This window comes from Diceros bicornis, chromosome 16 (genome assembly GCF_020826845.1).
Source record: "Diceros bicornis minor isolate mBicDic1 chromosome 16, mDicBic1.mat.cur, whole genome shotgun sequence".
NCBI lineage: Eukaryota > Metazoa > Chordata > Mammalia > Perissodactyla > Rhinocerotidae > Diceros > Diceros bicornis.
The window spans coordinates 19,438,780-19,463,989 of NC_080755.1; the positions used below are offsets into that span (position 1 = coordinate 19,438,780).

Sequence of the window (25,210 nt, forward strand, 5' to 3'; positions counted from 1 at the left end):
CTAGAAGGATGTGCAGCTATGACATACAACTATCTACTGGGGCTTTGGGGGAAAAAATAAATAAATTATAAAAAAAAAAAAAAAAACTATAAGGGGGCTGAGCTCGATCTTCTAGTTGACTTGGGTATGAAATAGAAGGAACCCACTGTAACCCAGGTGAGCTGTGTTTTACACTCACTCACTCCTCCCACAGGCCAGTGGTTCTCACATTTTAGTTTTACAGATTAGCCCTACTCTGAGATTCTGATTCAGTAGGTTCCAGGTAGGGCTTTGGAAAGCATTTTTAACAAGCTCCTAGGATGATTCTAAAGTAGGTGGTCTAAATCAGAGAAACATTGCCCTAGGTTATCATCTTTTGGTAAGTATTTAGTAAATCTGAGAGAAGAGTCAGACACAAACAGAATTATATAGCAAGGTTATGCTCAGTCAAGTATGTATCCTGGGGCCACTGAAGAAATTCTTCTAACTCGTTGGCTTTCTAAAGTAGGAGATTCCTGAGCTGAGTTTCAAAGGAGAAGAAAGATACAGTTAGGTGAAAATGATGGCTAGAAGGACATCTCAGCCCTTGGACCTGATGAGCTAAGGCACAGAGGTGACAAACAGCATGTGTGTTCAGACCTAGTCTCTAGAGAGTCAAATGGGGACCAAGTGTTAAGATGAGAGGTCATCTTGCAGAGGTCATACCAAGAACCGTCGACTTCTATAGAGGAAGGTTTTGAGGGCAGATGGTGGGGGAGGGCGGCTTACAATCACAAATCTACAATGGAAACAAAGTAGATTTGCATTTTAGTTAGATCCCTAGCGACTGAAAGGGAGATGAACACACGGTCAAGAAGATTGTAAAACCACATCAAATCACTAGGAGTTCTAGAAATCAAAGCAGCAAATAGTGGTTTGAAAAGTTTTGGTTAAATGTTTTCACTAACAATTTGCATTTCAGAGGGACTTGCACAAACAGAAATTGAAGAAATGTGGAAAGAATAAAGGCTTGCCTTCTGAGTTACAGATATTCTGCATGGTACATAACACCTAATAGGTGTTCGAGATGACCCACCAAGGTTAGTTAGGCTACACAAGCATAAATGTCTCTAATTCTAAAAGACACCATAAATGGGGTCTCTGATGTTTGTACTTGGGTTTTTAGTAGCTCAGTTTCATTACACCTTTGATAGTAAATATATTATAAACCAAACCATCGGAAATCATGACAGCCTCATTTCATTTTTATTTACACTACCAAAGTGGGGCTAGGGGCAGTGATGAAGGACAAAAAAATGGACCATCTGCAGACCTATCATCACACGGAGTCTAAGAGCATTTCTCCTTTTAAAATGTAATTTTCATGAGAAGAGGGAGCTTGTCTGCCACATAATGGGCACTCAGTAATTATTAAATGGATGAATTAATATCGCCAGAAAATGCTGTGTGCAGCATAGATGTAGGCTGGGCTTCAACGTGGCCCCTTATTCCAAAGTGCTCTGGAAACCTTAATTTTTTTCTGAGTTTAAAAAAAACAAGTTTGTCAGATACATGCCCTGATGATGTTATTTGACGGTTGCTTTACAGTGGTTCTTGCTGCTTTTTAAACATTTGAAAATGGATTACAATGAAGGCTGCTTGGAATCTGATAATTATGATTATGGGTTATTTAATGCCCAGCACAGATATGTCAGCCTGAATGTGCAAAGGAGCAGAGAGTGGGTATTTTAAATGACTCTACATTCCTTTACTTTGGTAAAACTGAGCTGAAATTACACACAGTAGTCGTTGACTTGCAACCTGTTGCTAACGGTGTGGTTTGGGGAGGATAGTTGTGCCTGAGGTATTGCAAGATTCGAATTACGGAGAAACAGGAAGCTTCAGGATTAATGCCCAATTCTCTTTCCACAGGCGAATTTCTCAAGAGGAAAAGTACCGTGTTGCATAAAATTATTCATTCTCTTTATACTACTGTTTGTGCGTACATCGAAGCAGAAATTACTCTTGGAAAAGGTGACTCGAGAGTAACAGATTACGGGGGGAAGGGTAGTGGGAAGAGGCGAGGCGGTGACGGCAAGAAAGAACTGCCATAAATCTATTTCTGTTTCCTTCCAAACCAGCTATTACTCTAGACTGAGCGACCAAAAGCGGAGATGCCGTTGCCTTGACCTACTCATGGACTCCTGGCCTTTTGTCATCGCCAGGTTCCCTCCGCCCGTCCGTATTGTGTCAGAAAAGGCGAAGCACGACTCCGTGGCCCGCGGAGTTTCGGCCTTTGTCCCTTTCGGCTCCCCATTGGCTGGGACGGCCGAAGCCCCGCCTCCTTCCGTGGCCTACCAGAGCCTTCAGCGACGGGGCGGGGCTTTGTGACGCACGCCCTGACGTCCCCAGGGGTATAAAGGGCCCCGCTGGAAGCGCCGCCTCCTCCAGGAGCCGCCGGCAAGGGGACGTCGAGGAACGTCGTAGCCGGGAAGAGAAGGTGGGGCGAGTCTGGAGAAACGGCCCGCCCCTGCGGCCCGGGAGGCAGTTGAGCCCTCGGGGCGTCTCGCGCGTTGGGATCCGTGAACGGTTCCTCAAGTGTCGGGGAAGGCGGAGGGCCCCCGAAGTGGGAGGGCTGTGGGGAGGGGCCGGCTCCCACGGGCGGGTGTGGTAACAGCGGGCTAGCGCCAGGGTGGCGGAGCTCAGGGGCCGGGGCCAGCAGGGACCCGCCTGCCTCTCCAGAAATAGTCGACGCGGAATCGGGCCGCCGGCTCTCCCACATTTCACTGCCCTCTCCGCCAAAAAGCCAAACGGTAAACCAAGCACGGCCCCAAGGGGGCCCACAGACCCCGGCGTATGTCTTTAGGGAGTGGGTGGTGTGCCTCGTTTACGTTCGGTGGCTCGGAAGCCCCCACTCTCGCAGCCTCAGCCAAAGGTGCAGTTTTCCCGCTCAAACGTTACCCCTGTGGTAGTGGGTAAATGGACGTTCACAGTTTGGCGTGGGGAGTGTAAAATTTGTTAGTTTTTTGACAAATAGTTCTTTAAAGGAGAGATTTGGGGAGAATTATTAAGCTGTCACTTTTTTTTTCTTTGGTGAGGAAGACTCGCCCTAAGCTAACATCTGTTGCCAATCTTCCTCTTTTTATAGCTTGAGGAAGATTGGATCTGAGCTAACATCCCTGCCAGTCTTCTCTGTTTTGTATGTGGGCGCTGCCATAGCTTGGCTAATGGATGGTGTAGGTCGGCATGCAGGATAGAACTCCTGAACCGTGGCTGCCAACTTAACCACCAGGCTAGGGGGCCAGCCCCAAGCTGTCACTTTTAAACAACCCTCAGTCTCTATATTTGTGACTTGACCCGTTGATGTAGTTATGCGTGGTGTCACAGTATTTCTCAACTTGCTCAGGACAAGTCTTGGTATAGGGCTGCGTTGTAGGACGCTCAGCATCCCTGGTCCTGGGGCACTAAATGGCCCCACACAATGGCAAAGTCTGGGTGGGATAGGGTGGGGCGCCACACACCACCTACTAGGACTAGGATCACGGCAGAGCTGCTCTCCCCACAGTTAGTAGCACCAATTGCTAACTGCCAACAGAAAGAGTGTTTGGTTAGCTCCATCGTGGCTACTGGTAAGCCACTTTCAACATATCTCCTCACAGTGGGGTGCGAAGTTTGTACTTTTAAAAAGATTATAAATATATGTATAGATAAAATATGTATAAGTATATATGTAAATATATCATACATATAATTACTGCCTATGTCCCTTAACATTTAGCATGTGGGCGTGCCAAAGCTGACCTACTGGTTTTTTTAAAGATGGTTTAATTCAGTAAAACTCCTATTGAAGGATACTCTGATAGTAAGTTTTTATCAAGGGATTTAATACATTTAAATATACTCTCAAAGGGCTTGCTTTGGCCAGTACAGATTCATTTTTCCCTGAGCTTTGAAAAGATGAAATGTGTTTTTAAATATTCAGCATTTTGCTATGATGCATTAGTTGCTTTTTATTAGAGGTGGGTCCCTTGTATAATTGCTGTGACTAAACTGTGCCACTTAGCCCCATGAAGCTCATTACTCTATTTACTGTAGAGATGTTGTTGAGAACATGTTCGTTATATCACACTATTCTCCACTTTATGAGGACCCTCAGGAGAAATTTCCCCTGGGTCTCAGTGTCCAGAATGGCTATGATTCTTCCAAGCAACTGAGTTGTTTTCTTTTCTCAGGAAAATTAAATCATTTAACCAGCTGTTTCCTATTTTGTGATGGCTGCTTGGTAGCTTGGGGGCTGATTTGACACCCCATCTGTATCAAAGTGTAGGACCTGTGGCTTGTATTGGGATATTAATCTTACCTACAGCTTCATCCTATTTTTCCTACCACAATTTTTCCCTTACCACTGAACTGATTTCCTTAAATATTTAATTTTGTTCTTTATGTGTATTTATAAGCCTTCTTAAATCATGTTTTAGAATGAAACAGAGTATGTAAACATTGACGCAGAGTTTAGGGTGGCAACTTCTGCACCTCTGAGAATTACAGGTTAGACTATGCAATACCCTTGGTACCACTTAAAATCCAGGAAGGCAGGAGAAGGGAGAGATAGGGGAACACTAGGGCAGAGGTTAAGGGAAGATATGAGAATAAGAAAGAGGTGTGTATGGGGTGGGGGGGTTGTATAATACCACAAGTAACTTATACCTACTCTAATTAATGTTAAAAGCAATATTAAATTTAAAACTAAAAAATATATACTTAAAAGATGATCAGTGTGTCTGGAGATATATTTAGAAGGGTGGGGAAAAAAGACATTTTCTTGTAGAAACCCTACTTCATAATTCTATATGATGAATGTACAGAAAAGCCAGTGCCCATGTGGTTTGGAAGGATGTTGTTTGGACACAGATAAGTGAACTTAATTTAATTGCCTTGAAATTTTACTGCACAAATTTTATAGAAACAGGTTTTGTTTATTTGTTTATTGATTCATTGTTTTGAGTATTATCCTGGAGTCCCTGGCAGGGCTTTTCCCATGGATTTCTTTAATAGTAATAGATTGCTCATCTGCACATAATAAGCTATTGATAATGTTTTTTTTTAAACTACCATCAATAATTAGCCCATTTTACTAGAATAAATACCTAGAGATTAGAAGAAAAATTAATAATTTTAATAGACAGATTTGGTCTTAGAAAATATAGTTAACTCATAGAAATATTCTAATAAAAAACTAATATAGTATTTATAAGACTTTGTTTTTCTTCATTATAGTTGAGATTACAGACATCCTGCCAAAATGATTTCTTCAAAGCCCAGACTTGTTGTACCTTATGGCCTCAAGACTCTGCTTGAGGGAGTTAGCAGAGCCGTTCTCAAAACCAATCCACCAAACATCACCCAGTTTGCAGCAGTTTATTTTAAAGAACTTATTGTGTTTAGAGAAGGTTTGTTATTGCCTTAGATTATATATTTGTTGCCTTGAAAAAGAAAGCATTTTAAGTTGGAAATTTTATGTATCTGATTTACTGTACTTATTCCTTCAGGGAATACTTCTCTGGATATAAAAGATCTGGTTAAACAATTTCATCAGATTAAAGGTAAGTGCCACAGTAGTAATAGTTTAATAATAATATTTATAAATTATTGCATCATTACTAGCATACATTCAAACTTACTGATGCCCACAAATATTTTCTGTTTAAATAATCATACCAATGCTTTATTTTTATTATTGAATCAGCTTTTTAAAAAATTTGAGGACTGACATTTTGGAGGATTTTAAATCTTAAAAAGACACACATAGGAAACACTCATCTTTTGCAAACCGTTTGGTACAATAACACCTAGAACAATATGTGTAAACTATGACTCAAACCCTTTCCAAAATGCCCTGTCTTTAGGGAAGTACAGTGAACTTGAAGAGAATTGTATTTTGTAGTAATAAAGACTCAAATTATAGTGAGATACGTTGCTTAGGAAAGTTGTATAAACACTCTTCTTGGAATATTTTTTAATAAAGAAATGGTTAACCACCCTTTTTTTTCACCCCATGATGGTTTAATTGCAGTCCAGGTTGGAGGACAGGAGATCAGTTAGGTGTCATGACCGTCTTTTCTATTCCACAAGTCTCTCTATGTAGGGAAGAGATAAGTTTTTCATAGAAAGTGGTCTCTTCCAGCCTATCTCTGTGACGTAGGGCTGAATATCTGCTTAGAAAAAAAGTTGTGTTTTGTGTGTATACGTATAAATGTCTATCTTATGTGAACATGCAGCATGAAACTGAGTTGACAGAGGAGCAATGAAAAAAATCAGGGGGAGAAATGAGAAAGGCAAAGTTTACATGATGCAAATTTGGGAAGATCACTATAAGCAAAAGAGGATATATTGGTCATATCCCAAGAACAGGCACACATGTCTAAAAGAATAGTAAGAAAGTTTTTGGCAGGATTTCATGGAGAAAATGGAGACTCATGGTCACCGTGGGAAATAACTAATTCTTGCTACATTGGCTGACCAACATCTTAGAATGATCATAGAGAAAGAAAAGATAGGATCAGTGAGTTTCACCCGCTTTTCTACTCTGCCACTTTGGTGATGTTAATAGGTAACATAACCAAGATAGGGAGAAATCAGGAGTAAGACCTAGGAAAATGTAAAAATCATGAGAGTTTGGATCTGCGGTGAAAGAGACACCCAAAACAGAAAGCAAGATTAAGAGTAGCGAGTGAGAGTCAGCATTTGAAGGTTCAGGAATATTTTATTGTCTAGTCTGGCTGCTTCCCTGCAGGGTCTTGATAGCATTCTCAGCCTACCATGGGACACAGATCTGGGATTTGCTTACCACCAGCAGGATATACAGACAAGTGCTAGAACATTGACCATTCTCTGCTTCCCCATGAATCTGGTTTCCCAGGCAGTCAAGGTTATTATGGCCTTTGTACTTCTGTCCTCTATACCGGGAGCTATGTTTGAGAGGATTGGGAGTGTGCAGGCTTGCTATGTTTGAGAATGGCAATAAAGTCAGTGAATCTTTATGGTGGAAAGTAACTAACTGGTAGCCTTTGAGGCTAATTTGTTTACTGAAGGATTTTCCCACCATTCTACTTAGCAAGTGGACTAAATTAATGTGGATTTTGGTCCAGCTGGGTTAATGTCTTTGAATCTCAGTGTTCAAAATTAACAGACTAAACTAATGGAGCAGCCATACTTTTGATGGAGGTAGAGGGTAGGAGATATTGCTGCTTTTCTCCTCCAGTAACCACAGATATCGAGGAAATTGATGTAGATATAGATAATCCTGAAAGCAAACTCACAGTATGGCTGGAGAAACAGATTGCTCTTCAGACAGCAGAGTAGAAACAAACTGCTTGTTCTAGTTTACCAGGGAGATGGGAAGGTAATATGAAAGGATGACCAGAAAATAAATAGTTCGGTGTTACCATCTAATATCAGTTTGGCTCATTTGTTCATCTGCCTTTTATTGTCATCCCAAATGGTTTACTTAATGGAGAAACCATATCCGTTAACTTGGGTTCTATCATAGAGACTGCCCGAGTCCAACTATATCCAGGAAGGCATCACTCTGGGCTAAAGAGGGACTATCTGGGGATATACAGGCACCATAAGGTTCCCACTTGGTAGAGTATTTCCTGCCCTGAGTGACATCGTCCTACCTTCTGACTGGTTTAATTCCCCAACTGCTATTCCTGTGGGAGTTCTGGGTAAATTTGGCTGTATAGTTACTCAGTTCTCTATGATACAAATGTAGTTATAACAGGTGACATCTTCTCCTTCCTCTAAATAGAACTTCTCTTATGTGAATCCCAGTTTTAAATATGGATGGTGGCATCTGTAATACCCTACAGGCTCTGTTGGTCCCAAGGATTGTGGCTCTCCCAAGCTTTCAGTGACTTGCAATATGGGGAAATGAACCGTTCTTTGAGGACTAAGTCAACTTACCGTTATTCTGGTCTTTTAGTCTCTTCAGCATGAGGCTAGTTCAGCCTCAGCACAGCACCAGGTATTAGAACTTGGTGATATGGGCAAGAGCTAAATCCCTAGTGCATTGGTCCCCACTCATCTCCGGATATTAGATGTGAGCATGAAAGACGTGTTTCATAAGAACATTCAGTGGGGATGCTGTATCCTCCAAAGTTATTTCCAAACTGGTTCATTCACTGCCTAGCAGCATTACTACCAAGCTGCCTATATGCATGAAAAGCATGAAGATAAGTACATCCTGCACATATCATTTGTTTTGTTTGAACACTTCATTCTGAGATTTTTCCTACAAGGAGCCCCATTTTAGGTAGGCCTCTAGAACCGATATTGTTTACCCATCTCCCCAGTGACTTCAAATTTTCATGCAGAGTCAGGTGAGGGAGGAGGAAAAGAACCAGACATGAGAGCAAGCTTTTCTCACTTCTCTGTCGTCTCTTATCTTTTTCCTCCATTTTCTAGAGCCTAGGATCTTTAGGATGGTCTCTGGCTCTATCCAGGCCTCCATTGTGACGTTTCACCCACATATGCCCATTTCCAAAGCAACTCATGCTGTGAAACACTTTCTTGGATCCTCCTCTTGTTTTTCTGCAATTGGATTAAACAGATCTCACTACCATATGAATCAGCGAATCCAAATCATTAATTAAGGAGATTTTAGAAACTCAGGCCATATTTTAAGGCAAGAGTTGTCTGTTAAGTTTTACCACTTAGTATATGCTAGGAAAAGAAGACAACTTTATAAGGTAGGTGATATCATTGCAATTTTACTCAAGAGAGTTCTGATACTTGAGAATGATTAAATAACTTGTAAGCTTCTAAATATTAAGTAATTGGTAGAGTTAGGATCTAAACTTAGATCTTCCTAGTAGCATGAAGATCTTCCTAGTAGCATGACTCATTCTCTTTCCATAATAGAGTAAGCAGCATTCTTGGATCCCTCTAGAAAAATCTTAAATTCTTGAACTGAAAGAGTGAAGGGAGAAGAATTTCAGCTTCCTTTCCCCAGATTATGTCCCACTATTTCACTTTTTTCTCCCCTGTCACCTTCTTGTGTGGAACCTGAAGGCCAGATTGTGCTAATTCTAATGTTTTCACCACTCAGTGAAGAGGGCAGTGGTTTCTCCTTCAGAGTGGCAAGTGAGATCTCAACACCACTATCATCTTCCATCCCCCTAAGCCTAATTGAGTCCAGTTTCCAGTATCAGCCCTGTCTTGGCTTCCAACAGGGTCAGGAAATGGCCACCTCTTATGAAGAATCAAGAAAGCCTAGCCTACCTGGATTGCCAACTGAGTTACCCTGTTAACTTTGCTAACTAATCCTGGATGTTCTTTGCGTGACAGTGTAATAGTAATAATAGTCATAACTACTGCTGCTGATTGGGCCCAATTTCTTTCTTTTTTTTTTTTTTTTTTTGGTGAGGAGATCAGTCCTGAGCTAACATCCGCCAATCCTCCTCTTTTTTTGCTGAGGAAGAAGGCCCTGGGCTAGCATCGGTGCCTATCTTCCTCCACTTTATATGGGACGCCGCCACAGCATGGCTTACCAAGCAGTGCGTCGGTGCGCGCCCGGGATCCGAACCAGCGAACCCCGGGCCGCCGCAGCGGAGCGTGCGCACTTAACCGCTTGCGCCACCGGGCCGGCTTGGCCCAATTTCAATTCCTCTGCAACACCATAGCAGTTATACATGTCATTAAGTATTGTCTTGAGTTATTTATTCATATTAAATATTCATAATAAATAATGTTTTTAGTTTAATTCTTATGCCAAATTCTATTTTTCTGCCTTATGTAGTTGGTTACACATACTTGTGCCTATCCACTCTTATTTCAGGACTAGCCATACTAAATTTTGGAGGCTCTGGTGCTACTTTGTACTTTCCTGGGCATTTTTTCAAGTAAGGATATACTGATTGCCTAAACAGGGATGGGTATTCTGCCACAATGACCCTTTTATTTCTTGAAGTCTTGCATTTGCCTAGGCAGGGTGGTAATTTATACCTAGGCAGGGTGGTAATTTGTACCAAGGTAATGATTTCATTAAGTTTAAAGAAGATTTGAATGATTATCTGGGAGGGGCCTTAGGTCCTTCGTGCCTTTCCATTGTGGTAAGACTAATCAGTTGGGCAATAGTCCATACTAAAGAAGGCAAATAAATCACTGAGCAAATGGTTTAGTCAAGAATGGGGTCAGATCGTCAGACTAGGGACAGAAACACAGGGTCAGGATTAAGAGAGGAGGGGGCTGGGATGGGAAGCAAATATGGCAAACTAGGAAAGCTGGGACAGGAGACTAGGTTGCCAAGATGAGGTCAGGAACACTAGGAGACAGTCAATACATGCAGGAAGAACATCTTGGGCCTTATAAGTTAAGTATATCACTCTGCAGTCAAGAAACTTTGATAGCTCCCTATTTTCACAAAATCCAAACTCTTCAGTGTTGTAGGGATACTTTTGAAAAATATTAAACTAGTGTACACTGATTTCAGATAACCTCTAATTATTCCTGTTTGCTCTGTTGATCTCCACCTGTTGAAGCATTCATTTGCCTTAGGGGAAAGGCAAATATAGCCTGGAGCAAGGAAGTTATTGCTCACTATTGAGTTTCCAATGTTCACAGTAAAGCAACTAACAGTTTGGAGTTTTGCAGGAGTCTGTTTTTGTTGAGAGATTTTCTTGGAATTTCCAGAGCTGAGTTTTGATTTAAGAGCCAGAGCTACCAGAATCAAGTGTTTGCTTTACATAAGCCATAGAAGAGGGGAAAAAAAGATAGGATATAAGGTCATTTCCTGCTGCAAAGGAAAGGGAAATGGAAAGTCCTTCTTGGCAGTGGGATTGCGGTGCTGGGATGTGGGTAGTGCGTGAAAAGTGCTAGCTGAGATTGAAACTGGGGATAAGGAAGGTAGACTCTCTGATTGGAATTCCCTAAAATCTGAGCGGAAGGCATGTTCTATGCTTTCCTGGGTGCTGTCTAGAAGAATGCATACCTTTCAGAGAAGCTGTGTGGGTAGCGTTGGTACTGCATTTAGCATGACTTATGCTACATTCAACACCTACAGTTGTCATGATCAGACATTCAGTAAATATTTGTTGAATAAAAGAATTGCATTTGAAGCAGTAGATTAGAAATAATGGAGAATCTTTCTCAGATGGGCCTGACATAATATTTCTGGTTTCTTATGGCCTGTGTGTGGCTTTTAGTGGGTCCAGATGTGTTTAGATTGCCCCAGAGTGCTGACTAGCAAGGAATCAGTATGGGAAAAAGTGAAGTGACTCAACCTGCTAGCAGAGAGCTATAGTGCCTAATGTCCAAGCTGGGAATACGTCCACCTAGGCCTCAGATGCTAAAGAGGACCAAATTAGGAAGGGGATCTCCCTGTCCTTGAGTGAAATAAGCAAACAGGCCATGCTTTCCTCAAAGTAGAAACACTTGAGTAGTAAATACAGCAAAGTGAGACCAACACCCAGAGTCCAGGCAATATGGTTTATGCCTCTACCAGAGGTAATTGAGAGCTAGCAGAAAAGGACAACATGTGGATCAGAGCCAGAGCTTACCCTAGCACTCACATTGCCTCTTTAGATAGAAGTGAGAGAATCTTTGATAAAAGAGCAGTCCCCCAAAAGACTGAATAATTAGCCAAAAGAGACTTCTAAACTAGAAGGGACAAATATTTTTAAGGACAAATATTTTTAACTAAGATCAAGTAAATTTTGCCATTAGGAAATGAGCATTTTAATGCAAATTCAGATCAGCTAGAGAACATAGAATAATGCTTTCTCACATGTAAGTCATAGTATGTAAATTTTTATCCCTTTATAAGACTATAGCATGCAAAGCTTTCTACAGTCTAAGTCTATCCTACCTTTGCAGTCATCTCTCTCATTTCATATCGTCATAGACCTCATGCACCAGACAGACTACTTGTCATCTCCTGAAAATATGAAGTAATTTCAAGTCATTTGATTTTGGCTTATGCTACTTTTCTCTTCAGGAGTTCCTTTCCCTCCCCTTTCTACCTTTCAAATCCTACATGTCCTTAAAGTCCATTTCATTATTTCATTTAATAAATATTTAAATTCCTACCATTGCCAGATGTCGTGCTAGGTGAAATTCAGTTGAGGAAGAGAGATTTCAGTTTCAGCTATGATAGAGTAGCTTATATTGGACTTACCCACCTATCGTAAACAACCATAAAAGCTGGAGAAATTATATACAACAAAGTCCAGTGCTGAATTCTCGGGAGAAGGGATTCACAGAAATTGAGCCCCATATTCACCCTAGTGGCAATTTTCAAATTCTTGTGCCGGGAAATAGAGGCCAAGCAGAGAGTGGAAGTCTTTCTGGGAAGAAGAAACAGAGAAGCAAAGGTTGGGGCTACTAATGTGGCTGGGATTTGGGTGACAAATTATCAGAGAGGAGGAATTCGAAGAGAAGGATCCCCCAAAAGTCTGCAAAAATATTTCCTTTGGATTTTTGGCCAACTCCTAAGTTGCTCATGTGTGGACTAAGGCTTGAGGAGGCTTAGCAGAGTTGGGAGACTGAAAGCTGAGTATGGATTTCAGAAGTGGTACGCTGTTAGGGGAGGCTTTGGAGTTTGGGCCCAGTGAAAATGAAGAGAATTTTGTAAAACCCTGGCAATTAAGTTGCGACCCCAGGAAGGTCACACCCTAGGAATACAGACAGTGTGGAGTAAGGAAGTAAGGACAAAGCTGAAATACACCTACTTTATCAAAATCTAAAACCAAGAGGATCATATTTGCCATTATTAGAACAAGATCAACACCATTTAGAAGAAAATAACATAATCAGAGCCTCTGCAATGTGTCATTTACAATTTCCAGCATACAATTAAAAATTACTAGACATTCAAAGAAGCAGGAGGAAGTGACTAATAATCAAGAAATAGAACATAAAACACTCACTAGAAGCAGATTCGAAGAAGATCCAAATATTGGAATTATGACATGAGGACTAAAAATAACTATGATTAATATGTTTTGAAAAGATGGAGAAAATGGATGAAAAGATGGTGAACTTCAACAGAGACAGAATCGAAAAATAAGAAACAGGGCCGGCCAGTGGCGCGGTGGTTAAGTGCATGCGCTCTGCTGCGGTGGCCCAGGGTTTGGATCCTGGGTGCGCACCGACGCACTGCTTGTCAAGCCATGCTGTGGCAGTGTCCCATATAAAGCAGAGGAAGATGGGCACGGATGTTAGCCCAGGGCCTATCTTCCTCAGCAAAAAGAGGAGGATTGGCATCAGATGTTAGCTCAGGGCTGGTCTTCCTCACACACACAAAAAAAGAAACAAATGGTTATTCCATAACTGCAAACTAAAAATGCATTGGATGGCTGTACTAGCAGAAGACAGAATTAGAAAACTAAAAAACGGCAATAGCAAATATTCAAATTGAGTTAAAGAGAAAAACAATAGGATAGAGTATAAGAGACTTATGTGGGACATGATCAAAAGGTCTAATGTTTGTAACTGGCATCAGAGGAGGAGAAAAGATAGTAGATGGAAAAGTATTATTTGAAAACATAATGGCTGAGAATTGTCCCAATCTAACTGAAAGACATCAACCTACAGAGTCAAAAAGTTTGGTGAACCCACAGAATTAATACGCAGAAAACCACACTTCAGCACATCATGGTCAAATTGCTGAAAAAGATAAAGACAAAATCATGAAAGCAGGCAGGGTAAAAGGGCACATTACTTTTAGGGTAATAAGACAAATGGCTGATCTCTTAACAGAAACCATAGAAGTCAAAAGACAATAGAGTGACATCTCTAAAGTGCTGAAAGCAAAAAACCGCCAACTTAAAATGAATATATACCTAGTGGATAGGTCCTTTAGAAAATGAAAGCAAAATACAGACATTCTCACATAGACAAAAGCTGAGAGAATCCATTGCTGTTAGACCTGCTCTACAAGAAATACTTTTAAAGAAGTTTATAAGCAAATGAGGAATAAAAGGGAACTTCCTAAATCTGATAATTTAGGTATGCATAAAAAAACTTACAGCTAATGTTATTCTTAATGGGGAATATTGAATACTTTCCCTTTGAGATTGGAACCAGGACAGCAATGTCTAATATCATTTCTATTCAACATTGTACTGTATGTTCTAGTCAGTGCAATAAGGCAAACAGAAAACAAAAGAGAAAAAAGTAATACATATTAGAAAGGAAGAAGTAAAACTGCTTTATTCACACATGACCTGATTGTGATGTAGAAAATCCAAAAGAATCATCATCATCTTGATAACCAGCCTTACACTACAGAGGAGAGAGTGTATGGCACACAACCCAGATTTTTATGGGCAGTAAGTTAAAAAAAAAAAATACAGATGTATTATCTAGTTGTTCTAAATCTTAAGGTAATGACTTCAACAAATACCCAATGAGAAAATAGGTATTACAGAATTCATGGAATAAAAACAGACATGGCATCTAAAAAGCAGCATATACCACTATCCCCCTCTTTCATGTTTCTTTACTACTTCTAATTTATGCCCCATATCAGTTAGGAAAGCATTCAGCTACAAGTAACAGAAAACCAATTAACAGTGACTTAAAAAAAAAGATATCTGGAAGTGGTGTTCATTCTGCTGCTAATATTATAATAATAAAGCGTCAATTATCTAGGCTTTCTGCTCTCCATTCTTAGCGTATTTTACTTGTCCCCTCACACCACTGCTCCAGGCATTATGTCCATGTTTAAGTTAGGAAGGAGGAGAAAGTGGTGGCACCAGTGACACTTGTGCTTTTCGTTAAGAAAGGAAAATATTTCCAAGTCTCCTAACAGACTTCCACTTCTGTCCCATTGGCCAAGGGAGGCTGATAAAGCTTCTGATAAGGGAAATCAGAATGGACAGGGTTGGTTAAGCCCCTTCTCCAGAGGGGCTCGTTGGCATTTTGGGTGGGGCGAATGTGTGGGGCCCCTTTCTTACCTGCTGCTTCTCTTTTTCAAAGCTTAATGACAATTACCTAAAAGCCTTTGTACCCCATACATATTTCAGTCACTACACTGACCACATTGTCATATAATCATCTGTTTAAGTGCGTCTGTCCTTAATCAGACGGTACTCTTTAGGAGGTCTTATTCATCTTTGATTCCTCAGTTTCTGTCACATAATAGAAGTTAATGATTGGTGAATAAAGAATGAATGGAAGAAAGAGAGGAAGGGGAGAAAAGAAACAGACTGCCTACCATCTCTGGTATTCCTCATTCCAATTAGCTCAACATGCAATAGTTGGAATCCTCTTATGTTTTAAACTCTTAAAAACTGTATACCATACATACTCCAAATTCTGGACTTCAAGCACTCTACTGTGAGTTCCCCACCTCCAGTCCTTATCTCCTGTCTCCTCTCCTGTTAATCACCTCTCCTGTCTCCTATTATGTCCTGCTTCTTATTTTCCTCTTGTCTTTGACACCTTTCAGACTTCCTGTCAGTGCCAGAATAGCCTTTCTTCTTATTCTTTCCTGCCAGTTATGTGCCCCAACACCCCACGTCTCCACAGGAGTTCTGCCTATTCCAGGAAATATTGTATGCTTGGAACTTATCTCTTTATCTCATTGGTTCTACAGAAAATCAGGATTCTACACTGAGTTTTAATCAGTTAGTCACTTGATTGTACTTAAAAGGAAACTTTACAGGGAGGAATGCCTTTAGTTAGGTTCTTAATTCTGAGAGTCTGTGCAGTTTTTTTTTGTGTTAGTTTAAGTAGAACCAGATCACTGAAGTCTTACTGTTAATCTTCATAAGGTTGATAAGTAAGATTAACCTGTAGCAAACCTAGTTTACAACTTGAAGAAATACAGTTTTTTGTACAAACATAATCTCAAGGTTACAAGTCAGCAATCTTTGGAATTATTAAAACAGATCTTAAAACATTAGAGAAAAGCTCTTTTCTTTTTTAATTATTTTATTGGGGTCATATTGGCGTACAACACTGTGTAAATTTCAGATGTACGTCACTATATTTCAGTTTCTGTATAGACTGCATCGTGTTCACCACCAGCCATCCAATTTTCCAATTTTAATCTGTCACCATACACATGTGCCCCTTTACCACTTTCGCCCTTCCCCAACCCCCTTCTCCTCTGGTAACCACCAATCTGTTTTCCTTATCTATTCTTTACCTTTCTTAGTAAACAGATACTGACAGGAACTCAATATAGATTTAAGTTATATACATGGTAACTAGTATGCATATGTTTGCTAACATTTTCTCATGTATTCTAAACAAAGCCAAATGGTTAATCCAGTAGTTTGCATTTTCAAAAACACTCTTAAAGCTTAAGGCGTCTTATCTCAACTTAATTTTTTAGAATTATGCAATATATCCAAAATAGTATATATGACATATACATGTGTATATGTATACATGTGTATATATACATATACACATATACACAGACACACATACATATATTATAAATGAGAAAAAAAAACCACTGCATTTTATCACCCAGTTTAGGAAATAGCCAATTTAATTTTAATCAAAGCTGAATTAAAGATGTGAGGTTTATAATTTTTAATTTGATGTCATTTCAAACCTTTTCTGTCTCTTTTTAACTAGGTATTGATTTATTCTTTCCTCATTTATATGTGATTTACAGTTTATAGAACACTTTCAGATGAATGATTCCATTTAGTCTCCACAAAAACTCCTAAGGTCAGAATTATAACCCTCATTTTACAGATGAGAAGCTGAAGCTCAGAGCCATTGACTTGGCCAAGGTAATGCAGCAATCAAATCACAGTCAGGACTGAAACCCAGATCTTCTCATCTACTTTTTTACTATGAAAAAGTTGCAGGGAAGAAAGCAATATCATCAGTTCCCTGATGAGTTGTTAATGATTCATAATTACATAATGCTTTACCTTTCCAGAATGGTTATTTAATAGAGGACTTCTAGAGGCAAAAATGTTAAGCCTGGGGATTAATCTCCTAGATATAATTTCAGGTACGACAAGCCTGTGAGGTAGACACTTTTAAAAGGGCAAGGGGGCCTTTCCAGAGTTGCTGAAATTATATCATGTAAGTAATGTATCACAGAGGTCCCACGCAGGCAATCTAGAGATTGCAGTAAATCAATCCTTCGACTGCTTAGGTTCTTGAAAATTCTCATGGTAAATAAATCATTGGTTGGGGAATTTAAGACCTTCTGAGCGAAAACAGAGTTTTAGAGGCCTTGAATTGGTGTAGGGGTGGGTAGGTCAATCTAGTCCAACGCTGGGCTTGGCTTTTGTCGTGGCTCTCATTACCTTCTGTACCACAGCCTTCAGATTCCTTTAGCAGTGGGCTGCTGTTACCTTGTGCTGAGGGTGGGGCTGGGGTGCTGAGGGTTTTCTCTGTGCCTGGGCTTCACTCTCCGCTTTCAGCCTTCCCCTCCAGCCTGCACCAGAGAGGATGTTTCTCCCCACACTCTTGCCCCTCACGCAGGGGCAGCCTGCTGTTTCTTGTTACTAGGTGCTGGGCTGTTGGTCAGGGTAGGGGAGTTCTCTGGCCTAGGCTGGCCATTGCACCTGGGTCTTGGCGGTGGGGCTTTCTCAGTGTTTGTGCTGGTCATCAATGTGGCAACCAAACTCTACCTTGTATCTGTGGTCACTCTTGAGCCAGTGTTTCTTGCCATTGCCCCAGTGTAGGAGACCTCTGCTTGGTGTTGATATAGGATCCCTCTTCTGATCTTCTACCCTGCTTCCATTTTTCATGTGAGGCCCACGGAAAAGTGCTTGTGAGCGAGTGTGAACTCTCAGTGGGTCTGGAGTTGAGGGCTATTCCAGACTGACATCCTAGTCCACATTTGGCCTTTAGCAGTACATTAAGATTTTAGCTGATACTTTACCAGCTAGTATGGTAGTGGCCTCTCCTTTCTGGGCCCTGCCACAGATGAGACAGTTCTTGTAGCCCTTCTCTACTTGGAGGGGCTGGTTGCTCTTTGGAAATCAGGTTACTTGATTGCCTTGTGATTCTGCTCTCTGATGGGCTCAAGAAAAGTTATTTTGTGGTTTTTCTGGCTTTTCCTTGTTATGATGGGAACAAGGTTTTTTGTTCAGTTTTCTATATCTTAAGTGTAAGGCCAGGCTTATTTGAATAAAATTTCCCTTATTCTTCCAGCCCGAGGAGTTTTTTTCCTCTTCTGAACTTCCATAGATCTTTATTAGGACCATTATTAGGTATGTATACTTTTTTACCTAAAATATTTGCATATCAATCTTATCCCCCCACTGAATGTAAGCTTTATGAGGCCTTGTCTTAATAATCTTTATATCCTCAACAGTGCCTAGTACAGTATCTTGCACACAGCATGAGCACTCAGTCAAGTGTATTGGTAGATAAATGGCTTTATTAAAAAGTGGATGGGGAAGTCCCAAAGAGGTGAATGGTTAGGAAAAGTAGGTTATTGTTCTAAGCAGATGGAGGTAATAGTAGATGTGGCTTTTCTGTCTTTTTGAAACTTTTCTCTGCATGTGAGCATTTGGTGTGGTATCCATGTCCATAATTAGACACCTTGCTTGAGTTTACAGGGACTCAGCAGCTATTGTGGAAGGAGACACTGTAGGACACTGTTCTTTGGAAAACAGCTGAACCTATGAAAACACGTCTTCAAACAAAGTTTTGACTTGAAGCAAACAAATTCTTGTAAAGCAAATTCTCTTTTCCCTCAGATTTCACTATGATATTAGGGAAATGCTTCCCCAAGAGAAAATCTTCAGTAAAGTAAGCAGATGCGAAAACATTCGATGAGTAATGACTAAGGTGGTTAAAGTGGTGTGTGGGTGATGAACAGAATGCTGAGTCCAGAAAATAATTTTACAGCAATTTTTCAGCTTTAGGAGTTTCTATATGTCATCAGCTGTCTTGACCTTCCAAGCCATGGGAATTTTCCTCATGCCTTAGGATTCACTGAGTCCACACTTATGGATCCAGAGATCTCTTTCTGCTCCTTTTATCTGGGTCAGTATGACTTTGGCTGCATTATCACACCTCGCCAGCAGGAGCTACCATTTTTAGGTTAGAATATATGATGTTTCCTAATGTAAAAATATCCTGTAGTCGCGTAGTTTTCTAATTCATTAAGTTAAACTTTATAAACCAATTTTCTTAAATTGAGGAATGCCTTTATTAATATGACAGAATTTGTTTCATTACTAAGTTATTACACCAGCTGAAGATTAGATAGTTTATTGCCCAGGTTGAAGTCTTTTTTTTCCCCTCTAGTTTTGTGAGGAAGTTTGGATCAGGAGCTTTTTCCATGGAGGTTTTCAGCTTCCTTATTTCTAGGCAGAGTTATGATCTTGCTCCTGATGCTGACCAGCTGAAAGTGGTATCTGATTATTAGTTTTGTTGCTGTGCTACTTAGAGACACTTATTTCTGAGGAAATGAACTGAGGTATCTTTTGAGTGGATAAGGACAGGAAAGTTTTATTACTCACACTAAATCACATATGTTGGAAATAAAGCAAAACTCTTTTGTTCTTGTGTATATATTGACATTTGAATGGTCAACCTATTACTGCTTTCTTTAAAATTCTTTTTTTGGGGAATATATGCTTATTAACTCATCTGGCTGTTATCTTCAGTAGAGAAGTGGTCAGAAGGAACGTCACAAGAGAAGAAACCAGGATGTATAAAAGAATCAGAAAGAACATCTGTAGTTTCCCAAGAACCTACAAGGATGGAAAAATCTACAGACACAGAGGAGGACAATATAGCCGGACCACTATTTAGCAACAAAACCACTCAGTTCCCATCAGTTCATGCTGAACTGCTCTCCGAGCCTGAGGAGACAACTGAGGCAGTTTGTGGTCCTTCGAAACCATCCACCCCTAAGATTACTACCCCACCCTCATCGCCATCTCAAGCAGCTGTCTCACCAGAGTTTGCCTATGTCCCAGCTGACCCAGCTCAGTTTGCTGCTCAGATGTTAGGTAAAGTTTCATCTGTTCATTCTGATCAATCTGACATTTTAATGGTGGATGTGGCAACAAGTATGCCTGTTTTTTCTGAGGAGGTGCTGAGCTCAGAGGCTGCTGAAGATAGTGTGGTGGCCCCTCCTGTTCTGTATTCTGGACAGATGGTAGCAATGCAGGTTCTGAGCCAAAAAACTGTCCATGTAGATGTGGGTTCTAAACCTAAAGACCAGGCTGAACCATCAGTGGCTTCCTCATTCCCCTTGCAGGATGAACAAGAACCTCCTGCTTTTGATCAAGCTCCTGAGGTCCCTTTGCAGGCTGATATTGCGGTTACATCAACCATTCATATATCATCTATCTATAAAGATGAGCCTGTGACTGAAGGAGTTACTTATGTTGAGCAAATACCAGAACAAATAGTTATCCCTTTTACTGATCACGTTGCTTGTCTTAAAGAAGATGAGCAGTCACCACCAGTTAGTTCCACACCTGTAGTAGGTGCGATGGCCTCAGACATGTCTGAAAAATCTATAGGTTCTGCAAAATTTGCACAGTTGGAGGAGAATGCAAAATATGATTCCTCAGTACATATGGAGGCAGAAGCAACAGTTCTGCTCTCTGACACCTCTTTGAAGTGTCAGCCTGCACAATCCCAGGATGCAGAGGGCTCTACCAACGCAGTAGGCTCTGAAAAATCTCTGCATCTTGAAGTGGAGATCATGGCCATGGTCCCTGGCAGTCCTGGAGAGGAGCAGTCCTGGGAATATTCTGCATTCCAGGAGATGGAGGTCACACCTGTGCTCTCTGGGGAAGCTGCGAAAGCAGTGCACTCAGGTACATCTGTAAGATCATCTAGTGGCCCCTTCCCTCCTGTTCCAGAAGGTCTTACTGAACCAGAAATTGAACCAGAATGGGAAGCAGCACCAGAACAAGGTTTGATGGAGCCAGGTAAGAAAATTAGATACTTACAAAAGTAAAAATTACATTTCAGGTGACATCTGTATTTTAGGCAACCATCTAGGTAGGCTCCCTGCAGACTGGTCAAAAATCTTTATTTTAAATAGTTTTTAAAATGCCAAACCTATTTAAAGGCTTTGTGATATTTGAGATTTTACTCTTATGAGATGAGTGATTTTAAAGCAACATCACCAAAGCTTGGCCTCAAAGTTTGGTCATCTAGCACTTTTGTGTTATTCTTTTGGACATATTATATAGAGAAAAACATTAGAGCCTGTTGTGAGGTACAAAATACATTTATGTGATCTGAATACTCCTATTGCAAAACTGTAATTAGGGGGTGTTGGTTTGAAATTTCTCACTTGTGAATGTAAAATCAGACTACAGCAATGCATTTACATAGGCTGTGGCATTTTAAAAGTGAAAGAAATGGTGGTGTGTTTGACTCTGCTTTCGCACTGAGTCAGGAGAGCTCTGCAACCAGGTTTGGGGAGCTGGGTCAAGCACTGATTTCCTGCCTGGGAGCTTCCTGCAGCCGAGGGAGCAGCTTCATAACTGGATAGAGAGAGGACAGGTCAGGTTGAAGTTCTGTCACACAGGGGAGCAGGGAGGTAGCAGCAGCAGAAAGGACAGGGAGGCTCTTGAGCAATAATGGATGCAGCTAAGGTGACTGGCTTCATCAGTTTCCCCGACAAGTGCCAAAATAAGGTTGCTCTCTTGGCTGCTGAACTATCACCACTGCTTTCCTGTGACACAGACATGATTTGACCTCCATCTCAATCTAATTATGGTGTTTGGTCTGCCCACCCTCCTGCCCCACCTAGACAATTGCGGGGGCCCTTCTCCCTTTAGGGATAGATGGGAAATGCATGAGCCAACCTCCTCCATTCCTTTTGCAGAAACTCTCTCAACTTTGATTCTTAGCAGAGCCAGAATGATAAAGAAGTGTTACCAAAGCAGGTGTTTAGAGATCAAATTCTGTCTGGCAGTGTGACAGGGATTCTGCACAGCTGAAAAGGCAGAGGGCAGTGTTGGCAGTCTGGCGTGTGGAACTGGCATTACACTTGTGGCTTAAGCAGCACTTCCCTACCAAGTTACTGTTCTCAAGTGCTTAACTGTTTCCAAAGCACTAAGAGGATATTTAACAACAACAAAAAACCCTGAAGACTTGGCTTGTGCGTATTTTTTAATTAGCTTCAAGAAAGATCGATTGAAAGTATGCGAAGCTGTTGAAAACATCAGTTTAATCATGTGCATAGTGTTATTTTCTTTTCTGGGGAAGAAAAAAAGCTGCATCAGGGATACGTGGTCCTGTGTTCAAAAGGTGAACTCGGAACATTTGGGCAAAGTGCAGCTCCTCCATCAGGAACCTTTTCTCCTTCATCCCGTCTTCTGGGACTCAGTTCTCCAAGACAGTACTGTCTTAATTAGGCAAGTCAAACTTGACATTATAGATTCCTTGGTGTCAGTAGATGGATGGCACTTCTATACCTCTTTTTTCTTAAAGAACCCCTGTGGGACCAGCCAGCCTTTTACTGCCATCTAGGACCTGTGATTTCAAGCCTTGCCTAAAAGGGGTGCTCTCTGGGGTTCTGAGTTCTAGATTATGTAGTTTTGTGTGTGGTGACAAATTAATGGGAGATAATGGTGCCTGTGAAGGGCCAGAGATATTTGAATATGTGATCAAAAGATGACCTAGCACTGACTTCTTTAGTAAAGAAAAAATCACTATGCAGATGCATTAACACATTTTCAATGGCTTAACATACTGTTCACTTGATTTTTCTGGTAAAGCCAAATATGTTAATTCTCCATTTCCTCTCTGAGGACCCTGTAGAAGCCATGTCTAAAGTTTAAGTACCTGAAAACAGCAACTTAGAATGAGATTGCTTCTTCAGCCACAACTCTAGTGTCCCTGCCACTTGCTATCGCAACGTTGTTCTCGTTTTCCAACTGTACAGAATCTCTCTTCTTTCACATTACCAAACACAATTTATTTAGCCTCTCTATAGCATGCTTTATGCCACATATTACTACAGCTGTTTGTTTATATATAAAAAAATTTACAAAGACATTTCTGTGCATAGCGCCTGATACAGAGACCAAACCTTTAATGCCTGCAAATTTTGTTGTTGTGTTTTTTTTATAGCAATAGCAGCAAGCGAAGCAGGACAACCACCACCATATTCTAACATGTGGACCCTTTATTGTCTAACTGATATGAATCAACAAAGTCGCCCATCACCACCACCTGCACCTGGGCCTTTCCCCCAAGCAACCCTCTATTTATCTAATCCTAAGGATCCACAGTTTCTGCAGCATCCACCGAAAGTTACTTCTCCAACTTATGTGATGATGGACGACAGCAAGACGACCAGTGCCCCACCTTTTATTTTAGTAGGCTCAAATGTTCAGGAAGTACAGGATTGGAAACCTCTTCCTGGACATACTGTTGTTTCTCAGTCAGATGCCATGAAGAGATATGCTGCAGTACAAGTACCCATTGCTGTTCCTGCAGATCAGAAATTCCAGAAACATACCCCAAAGCCCCAGAATGGTAGTCCTCCTACAAGTGGACAAGATGTCCCCAGACCACAAAGCCCAGTTTTTCTTTCTGTTGCTTTCCCAGTAGAAGATGTAGCCAAAAAAGGTTCAGGATCTGGTGACAAACGTACTCCCTTTGGAAGTTACGGTATTGCTGGAGAAATAACTGTGACTACTGCCCATGTTCGCAAAGCAGAAACTTAAAACTGGTAGGTAAATTTTCCTACCATAATACGTGGACCTTAACACACTTGAGTTTTCAGCATTTTGATTTGTTGACCTTGATATTGAGATATTTTAAGAAATTGGATTGAGATATGCAGTGAGTTGGGGTATGCTCTAATTTGATGTGGTTATTGCCTGCAACTTCCTTACCAGTTATGAATAAATGCACAGGAGGTACACTGCACCATAATGACTCACACCAAGGATCTGGTCCCTAATACGTGAACCAATCAACTCAATCACCTTTGAATATCTGGTTCTGTCTAGCCCCATGGAAGATGCTAAAAGGGTGTGGATTTAAAAAAAAAAGACATTTTTATGTGGGAACTTTATACTCTAGTTATCATGTTTAAGGGGTGGGGAGGGACAGAGACAAAACATAAGAGCTGGGAACAACTGGAGAGCAAGGTAAGAGATAAGAGATTATATATATGGAGCACCCAATCAATGCAGTAAGTTTATTCCCTCTTAAGAGTAAATATTTATGGTAGAATGGACAGATTGGAAATACATTAAAGAGCTAAAACAATTAACCATAGAAGAAATTAACCATAGATGAGACAGTTTTATCACTCACAAATCATTTTTTAATTTTTTATCCAACCAGTACTTAATGCCATGTACTGTGCTAGCCCCTCCTCCCCCATGTGTGTACAGTAGAGGGAACAAACATGGAACCCACACCTTGGTGGGAGAGACAGACAAAAAAGTAAAGTACAATATGTGACGTATTATGAAGAAAACCAACAAGGAGTGATACAGGCCCTCCTGTATTAGATAGGGTGTTCAGGCCCAGATATAAATTGACACCTGAGTATGAGTAGGAGTCAGCCTTGCTAAGAGCCCACAGTGTCCTAGGACAGAAAGGAGCATGGGGGTTCAAGACACTGCAAGTAGGTCAAAATGAGACTGGCTGGGAGAGAGTGCATAAGATGAAGTTGGTAGACATGAAGAAGGGACCATGTAATTCAGGGCCCCTGCATACCAAGGAGACAGTTGGATTAAAAGTTCAATGGGAAGCCAGAAGAATGACAGATCCTGCTGGCTGCTATGTGGAAAAGGATTGGAAGTCAGGAGGATGTCAATAGAGGAAGCAGGGAGAGTTAAGAATATAGCACAAGTGTTATACCCATACACCAATAAGTTCAGTTACTGAAAACAATTTGTGGGAATTTCAAGCTGAACATCTTTTGATGGACAAAAGCTAGATTTCATTCATAGGCAGGTTCAAGTACTACAGTTACTATATTTAGGGAGACAACTCTTAGTTATCAAAATATCTTAGGGCTATGTACATTTATTCATCCTCTTTGTAGACTTTTAGTGGAATTGTCAAAATGGCTGCTTTCGGCATGAAATGCTAGGCTATTTTAGCGCAAATGCACAGGTAACTGATTAATTCGGAGCTTTCTAACAGAGCAGGAGGGTAGACCTTGCAGTTCTGATCTTCCACGTTCAGATCCATGACTGAATTTAAACAATTCACTATTTACATTATTCCTAACAGATGCCATATATGACGCTGTTTGAGTCGACGTTCAAGGTGGAGTCTGCCATCAAGCGTACTGTAGCAATAAACTTCATGCAAGCAT

The 25,210-nt window shown here is 40.8% G+C and overlaps 1 protein-coding gene across 1 annotated transcript; it reads left to right on the plus strand.

The window, feature by feature from the left end:
- The first annotated feature begins 88 nt into the window (after nucleotides 1-88).
- CABYR (calcium binding tyrosine phosphorylation regulated) lies at nucleotides 89-25,204 on the plus strand. Its single transcript, XM_058556905.1, has 8 exons — nucleotides 89-1,058; nucleotides 1,891-1,992; nucleotides 2,100-2,458; nucleotides 5,236-5,408; nucleotides 5,508-5,561; nucleotides 19,560-20,840; nucleotides 22,999-23,602; nucleotides 25,126-25,204. Exons 4-7 carry the CDS (start codon nucleotides 5,261-5,263, stop codon nucleotides 23,595-23,597), a joined length of 2,082 nt encoding a protein of 693 aa, XP_058412888.1. The 5' UTR covers nucleotides 89-1,058; nucleotides 1,891-1,992; nucleotides 2,100-2,458; nucleotides 5,236-5,260; the 3' UTR covers nucleotides 23,598-23,602; nucleotides 25,126-25,204.
- The last annotated feature ends 6 nt before the right edge of the window (nucleotides 25,205-25,210 follow it).